This window comes from Salvelinus namaycush, chromosome 30, assembly GCF_016432855.1.
Source record: "Salvelinus namaycush isolate Seneca chromosome 30, SaNama_1.0, whole genome shotgun sequence".
NCBI classification, from domain to species: Eukaryota; Metazoa; Chordata; class Actinopteri; order Salmoniformes; family Salmonidae; genus Salvelinus; species Salvelinus namaycush.
In genome coordinates this window covers 3,714,370-3,722,032 of record NC_052336.1, presented here as the reverse complement: position 1 = coordinate 3,722,032, position 7,663 = coordinate 3,714,370, and the positions used below count along the sequence as shown (strand labels likewise).

General features: G+C 41.2%; 1 protein-coding gene across 2 annotated transcripts; it reads left to right on the top strand.

Moving 5' to 3' along the window:
* The first annotated feature begins 214 nt into the window (after nt 1-214).
* LOC120024924 (pro-cathepsin H-like) lies at nt 215-6,747 on the top strand. 2 transcript variants are annotated; one of them, XM_038969293.1, is made up of 11 exons: nt 215-306; nt 1,118-1,149; nt 1,381-1,486; nt 1,728-1,798; nt 1,924-2,028; nt 2,688-2,774; nt 2,980-3,035; nt 3,176-3,257; nt 3,401-3,469; nt 3,573-3,666; nt 6,115-6,747. In XM_038969293.1, the coding sequence occupies exons 1-11, from the start codon at nt 231-233 to the stop codon at nt 6,123-6,125; spliced, it is 789 nt and encodes a 262-aa protein (XP_038825221.1). In that variant the 5' UTR covers nt 215-230; the 3' UTR covers nt 6,126-6,747. The 2 variants fall into 2 exon arrangements, with proteins under 2 accessions (XP_038825221.1, XP_038825220.1); XM_038969292.1 differs by having other exon boundaries at nt 3,573-3,679.
* The last annotated feature ends 916 nt before the right edge of the window (nt 6,748-7,663 follow it).

Genomic DNA, 7,663 nt, shown 5'->3' with positions numbered 1-7,663 from the left:
GCACTGGGCCTTTAATAATTCTGTGATACTTGCAATTGTATTTTTATCTTCTCAGTAAGTGCACACTTTCTTGACTTTGATGTTAATTATTTTGATGTGGGGTGGGAAATTAGGCACATCATGGTGCTTACAAAAACGTTGATAACCGACCCTGCCACAAGGACACATGAATGAAATGGATTGGTTACTCAAGTCATGTGATGCATTGGTTGCGAAACACACGCGGAAGTATGGCGCTGTATACTGTTGCTTTTATTCTTGCATTTTTGCATTTAGCCAATTTAACACCCTTGTTTTTACCTGAAGGTAAGCATAACTCCCCTAATCTGTTTGTTGTTGATATCCCGCATCCCCTTTGGACGCACACATCGACGTGTGGAGGAAGAACAAACTAAAAGTCAAGTGCAACAAGCCATGCAGTGCACTGCAGGTGAAAGCGGGTTTTGTGTGGACCGTTAACTTCACAAATGATGTTACTGATCTTGATCTGGGCAGTTGACCAGAGTGTATTTAATAAGCCTAATGAAAAAACCACTTTAACCCGTCACCCGTCACTTTAACTATACATTCATGTACATACTAACTCAATTGGGCCGACCAACCAGTGCTCCCGCACATTGGCTAACCGGGCTATCTGCGTTGTGTCCCGCCACCCACCAACCCCTCTTATACGCTACGGCTAATCTGTTCATCATATATGCATCGTCACTTTAACCATATCTACCTGTACATACTACCTCAATCAGCCTGACTAACTGGTGTATGTATGTTGCCTCGCTACTTTTATAGCCTCGCTACTGTATATAGCCTGTATTTTTACTGTTGTTTTATTTCTTTACTTACCTATTGTTTATATAATACCTTTTTTGCACTATTGGTTAGAGCCTGTAAGTAAGCATTTCACTGTAAGGTCTCTACACCTGTTGTATTCGGCACACGTGACAAATAAACGTTGATTTGATTTATAGCGTATTACATTGCATAAGACATGCAGCAGTGAAACATGCTATAGCCTACAATGTTGCCATTGCACAAATAAGTGACCGTTTCAATGTGACCATCAAAATCATAGGTCTAACTGATCATGTTTGTGTTTTTATTCTTTAAAAAAATAAAGAGGAATATCATTTCAAACAATGGATGTTACAGGTATGTGAAACTGTAAAGGCTGCAATGTAAATCCATCACGTGTTATTTTTTAGGAAAGCAGATGACATACAGTAGCCTACATACCAGAGTTACTGTACACACAGGCATCTTGTTCCTTCCTGTAAGAAATTAAAGCAGTAGGCCAAGACCTTCCTCAAATGTATTTGCTTGTCAGTATGAGGTTGTCATCTTTAGTTGACTGACTGCCTATACCTGTTTTTGTTATTACAGTATAATAAAGTCTATGTTCTGGAGGAGTACTACCATCGCCTGGACATCTTCACTGGGCATAAGAGGAGAATCGACTATCATAATGCAGGGAAGCACACATTCTCAAGTAGGCTATGCATTTACTTATTTTAAACTATTTGCCAATTTCTTCCTGTTTTCCCAGTCACAACTTAACTCCCAATGTATTCATAATATAGCTTTATATACATACAAGTATGATATCTTACAACTCTTGTAACTTTCCTTTTCCCAGTGGGACTGAATCAGTTTTCTGACATGTTGTAACTTTCCTTTTCCCAGTGGGACTGAATCAGTTTTCTGACATGTTGTAACTTTCCTTTTCCCAGTGGGACTGAATCAGTTTTCTGACATGAGCTTTGCAGAGTTTAGGAAGACTTTCCTCCTGACTGAACCTCAGGTACAGCTGTGAAATGTAATTACTAAAATGTGATCCTGTAGTTAACCCCAATTATAAGTCTACGAGCTTCCCTGATATGAGATAGCCTAATCAATAGTAACTGTTCTTACATTTATCTTCATCAGAACTGCTCTGCCACCAAAGGGAGTCACATCAGCAGCCATGGGCCATATCCTGGTTCTGTGGACTGGAGAGAGAAGGGAAACTATGTGTCACCTGTCAAATATCAGGTACTACGTTTCCCTCAAAGGCTAAATATACTGAGTGTACAAAACATTAAGAACACCTTCCTAATATTGAGTTGCACCCCCCCTTTTTTCCCCTCAGAACAGCCTCAATTCATCTGTAAAGGACTCTACAAGGTGTCGAAAGCATTCCATAGGGATGCTGGCCCATGTTGACTCCAATGCTTTCCACAGTTGTGTCAAGCTGGCTGGATGTCCTTTGGGTGGTGGACCATTCTTGATACACACGGGGAACTGTTGAGCGTGACACAAACTTCTCCTGGCACCAAATACCACACCCCGTTCAAAGGAACTTCAATCTTTTGTCTTGCCAATTCACCTTCCGAATGGCACACATACACAATCCATGTCTCAAGGCTTAAAAATCCATCTTTAACCTGTCTCCTGCCCTTTATCTACACTGATTGAAGTGGATTTTACAAGGGATCAAAGTTTTGACCTGGATTCACCTGGTCAGTCTGTCATGGAAAGAGCAGGTGTTCATAATGTTTTGTACGCAGTGTATATTCACAACAACATGACCAAGTCATTTTCTGATGGATTTGCTGTTTGCGGGCGAGTGAAAAAGATAAAAGCAGCTATACATTTATGACTGTGCTGTGTTGATATCATGTTGAGTGAGTGTGCTAATGTTGTGTCCTAAGGGTCATTGTGGAAGCTGCTGGACCTTCTCCACTACCGGCTGTCTTGAGTCTGTTACGGCTATAGCTACTGGAAAACTCCCACTTCTGGTGAGAACTAGCCCTATTTCTCTTGTATTTTCGACGGTGTCACACTATGTTTCACACTGTTTTTGGCAGTCAACCTACTATGTTCCCCTGTATGGTTTCGTATGAAGCGGTACAATAGAAAGAAATGGGTTACTGCAGTTGAATTGGTTGTTGAATGGTTGTTGGTAATAGCCTTATCTGTGAGTTATCATTCTATATTTTCCAGTCTGAGCAGCAACTGGTGGACTGTGCTCAAGACTTCAACAATCACGGATGTATGGGGTTGGTAGCCTACAGTACCATCTTAAAATCACATGAGCTTATCACTCCTGTCCTGCATGTGACTTCTATGCCTCCTGATACATACTGTAGCTATCTGTCTACAAAAACATCATTCAGATACTCTAATGTATTGGTTTCAGGGGACTCCCAAGCCAGGCGTTTGACTATGTTAGATACAACAACGGACTCATAACCGAAGATGACTATCCTTACACGGGACATGTATGTATTTCTAAATCGTTCTTAGTGTAAAAAAGGAAAACGTTAATAACACAAGTAACAGTGTTATACTAGTATTTAATCCTTATGACTCACTTGTTTGGATTACTCACTATATACTTCTTTATCCCAATTACTTTTTTTAGGATGGCTCTTGCAATTTCAAGCCCGAGTTGGCAGCTGCCTTCGTGAAAGATGTTGTCAACATAACAAGTGTGAGAGACTAAAACTAAACATTTTACAACCTCTGCATCTGTCCTCAACATTGTTTTCTTGTTCAGCAATTGCTATGTTGTTCTGTCTTCCCCCCTATAACAGTATGACGAAAAGGGCATGGTTGATGCTGTGGCCAGACTGAACCCAGTCAGCTTTGGATATGAAGTGACTGATGATTTCCTCCACTACAAAGATGGTGTGTACAGCAGGTGAGAGTAAGCCCAGTACACTCCGTTGTTCCTTATCACTCCCACTTGACAATAAATGTTGGGTGGCAGGATTAAAGAGCTTTGTGGGAATCGAATTGTGAACCTCCAAATCTTATCAAATAATGTGTGGAAGGTAGAAGACTGTACTTATGAGCCATACAATGTTGCAGTAGAAGACTTTCATGAGCTGTAAAGCTCCTTGCCGTTCACATAAGGTATACAAACTGCACATTTGACCCTCTATTACAATGAATTAACATGTCCTCCATGTGTTTTATAAAGTATTCTTTGTTTGTACTAGCACTACGTGTAAGAACACTACAGACAATGTGAACCATGCTGTACTGGCAGTGGGATATGGTGAAAAGAATAGCACTCCATATTGGATCGTGAAAAACTCCTGGGGCACATAAATACATAAAAAATATTCAGTGCTGTTGAACTTCCTTTTTTTACTAATGATAACTATATAGATGCTTCATGAACACAGATCAGCTATTGAACACCCAGACATTGTAGGACACCTATACTGCAAGATGGCTGTCTGACTATCTCCTTTTAGGGTGAAATTATACTGAACAAAAGTATAAACACAACATGCAACAATTTCTATGTTTTTACTGAGTTACAGTTCATATTAGGAAATAAGTCAATTGAAATAAATTCATTAGGCCCTAATCTATGGATTTCACATGACTGGGCAGGGGTGCAGCCTTGGAGGGCATAGGTCACCCATTTGGCAGCCAGGCGCACCCAGCCAATCATAATGTTACAGACAGATGTACATTACATAGACATTATTGCAGCCAGCATGCCAATTGCACGCTCCCTCAAAACTATTACACTGAACAAAAATTCACATTTTAAAAAGTGGCCTTTTATTGTCCCCAGCACAAGGTGCACCTGTGTAATGATCATGCTGTTTAATCATCTTCTTGATATGCCACACCTGTCAGGTGGATAGATTATCTTGGCAAAGGATAAATTCTTACTAACAGGGATGTAAACAAATTTGTGCACAGAATTTGAGAGAAATAAGCTTTTTGTGCATATGGAACATTTCTGGTTTTTTTTACTTCATCTTATGAAACATGGGACCAACACTTTACATGATGCATTTATTTATTTATTGTTATTATTACTTTTTTTACCCCTTTTTCTCCCCAATTTCATGGTATCCAATTGGTAGTTAGTCTTATCTCATCACTGCAACTTCCGTACGGACTCGGGAGAGGCAAAGGTTGAGAGCCTTGAGAACCCAACCAAGCCGCACTGCTTCTTGACACAATGCCCACTTAACCCGGAAGCCAGCTGCACCAATGTGTCGGAGGAAACACCATACACCTGGTGACCGTGTCAGCGTGCACTGCTCCCAGGCCCGCCACAGGAGTCGCTAGTGCGCGATGGGACAAGGACATCCCTGCCGGCCAAACCCTTCCCTAACCCGGAGGACGCTGGGCCAACTGTGTGCCGCCCCATGGGTCTCCCGTTCGCTGCCGGCTGCGACAGAGCCTGGACTCGAACCCAGAATCTCTAGATCTCTAGATGCGTTTGTATTTTTGCTCAGTGTAATAGTTTTGAGGGAGCGTGCAATTGGCATGCTGACTGCAGGAATGTCCACGAGAGCTGTTGCCAGAGAATTTAATGTTCTTTTCGCTACCATAAACCGCCTCCAACATTGTTTTAGAGAATTTGGCAGAACTTCCAACCTGCCACACAACTGCAGACCACGTGTATGGTGTTGTGTGGGCGGTTTGCTGATGTCAACGTGAACAGAGTGCCCCATGGTGGGGGTGGGGTTATGGTATGGGCAGGCATAAGCTACGGACAACAAATACAATTGAATTTTATCGATGGTAATTTGAATGCACAGAAATACCGTGACGAGATCCTGAGGCCCATTCATCCGCCGCCATCAACTCATGTGTCAGCATGATAATGCATGACCCCATGTCGCAGGGATCTGTACACAATTCCTGGAAAATGTCCCATGGCCTGCATACTCACCAGACATGTCACCAATTGAGCATGTTTGGGATGCTCTGGATCGACATGTATGACAGCGTGTTCCAGTTCCCACCAATATCCAGCAACTTCACACAGCCATTGTAGAGGAGTGGGACAACATTCCACAGGACACAATCAACAGCCTGATCAACTCTATTCGAATGAGATCTGTCGCGCTGCATGATGCAAATGTTGGTCACACCAGATACCAGATTTCTGATCCACACCCCTATTTTTTTTTTTGGTATCTGTGACCTAGAGATGCATATCTGTATTACCAGTCATGTGAAATCCATAGATTAGGGCCTAATGAATTTATTTAAAGTTGATTGATTTCCTTATATAAATCTTTGAAAATTGTGTATGTTGTGTTTATATTTGTTTGGTATAGCTTACAGAATATATCTTGTTTTGTATTTCCTCCTCAGATATTTCCTAATAGAACGAGGGAGGAACATGTGTGGACTGGCAGCCTGCTCCTCTTATCCTCTCCCCCCAGTGTGATGTAACGGGAACTCAGAAGAGAAGAAGAGAAGGCCACAGTCAGAGTCTTCAGCTACAGTATGAGAACTCAGGAAAAACAGGATACATTTTCTCATTCAGAGGACAGGAGTGGGCATCTCTGTGTTATTTGCATGGACATGTTTTTAAGAACTGTAGTTATACTGTTACAATGTGAGTTTTACATTTTATTTTAAATTAATTATAACTGGATCGTATTATGAAGGTTGGTACTGTATATGAAATGTGGCTAGTCAAGGTTAGTTAGTAGGCAATGACTGGGTAGTGAGAGTCTTTGAATCGTGTGCTTATGTAGCAACATATTGCTCTGGTTTTGAGTGTGTAAGAGATCCTAGTTAGTACTGTAGTTGCCTACTGTCACAAAAGCATCACCAATATTTTAGCTTCTCCTGATTTGACATTTTGGTTAGTGTTATATTTTCTTTAGAGGTTTGTACTAGGCATATTTTGTGTATTTTAGACTGATGCTGCTGAGGGTTACTTTTTTTGCATGTAGTTTTGTGGTTTTGTAAAAAAATATATATATATATACAGTACCAGTCAAAAGTTTGGACACACCTACTCATTTCTTTATTTGTACTATTTTATACATTGTAGAATAATAGTGAAGACAAACTATGAAATAACACATATGGAATAATATAGTAACCAAAAAAAGTGTTAAACAAATCAAAATATATTTTAGATTCTTCAAAGTAGCAACCCTTTGCCTTGATAACAGCTTTGCACACTCTTGGCATTCTCTCAACCAGCTTCATGAGGTAATCATCTGGAATGCTTTTCCAACAGTCTTGAAGAAGTTCCCACATATGCAGATTTCATGTTGGGTGCTTTTTCTTCACTCTGCGGCCCAACTCATCCAAAACCATCTCAATTGGGTTGAGTTCGGGTGATTGTGGAGGCCAGGTCATCTGATGCAGCACTCCATCACTCTCCTTCTTGGTCAAATAGCCCTTACACAGCCTGGAGGTGTGTTTTGGGTCATTGTCCTGTTGAAAAACAAATTCCCACTAAGCGCAAACCAGATGGGATGGCGTATCGCTGCAGAATGCTGTGGTAGCCTTGCTGGTTAAGTGTGCATTGAATTCTAAATAAATCACAGACAGTGTCACCAGCAAAGCACCCCTACACGATCACACCTCATTCTCCATGCTTCACAGTGGGAACCACACATGGGGAGATCATCCATTCACCTACTCTGCGTCTTACAAAGACACGGCGGTTGGAACCAAAAAAATCTCAAATTTGGACTTCTCAGACCAAAGGACAGATTTCCACCAGTCTAATGTCCATTGCTTGTGTTTCTTGGCCCAAGCAAGTCTCTTCTTATTGATGTACTTTAGTAGTGGTTTCTTTGCAGCAATTCGACCATGAAGGCCTGATTCACGCAGTCTCCTCTGAACAGTTGATGTTGAGATGTGTCTGTTACTTGAACTCTGTGAAGCATTTATTTGG

Bases quoted from the DNA above. Each gene is read 5' to 3' on its own strand.
- LOC120024924 (XM_038969292.1), top strand. From the start codon at position 231: ATGGCGCTGTATACTGTTGCTTTTATTCTTGCATTTTTGCATTTAGCC. The intron at 2,029-2,687 runs GTACTACGTTTC...TTGTGTCCTAAG, and splicing joins TGTCACCTGTCAAATATCAG to GGTCATTGTGGAAGCTGCTG. The intron at 3,680-6,114 runs GTGAGAGTAAGC...TTTCCTCCTCAG, and splicing joins AAAGATGGTGTGTACAGCAG to ATATTTCCTAATAGAACGAG.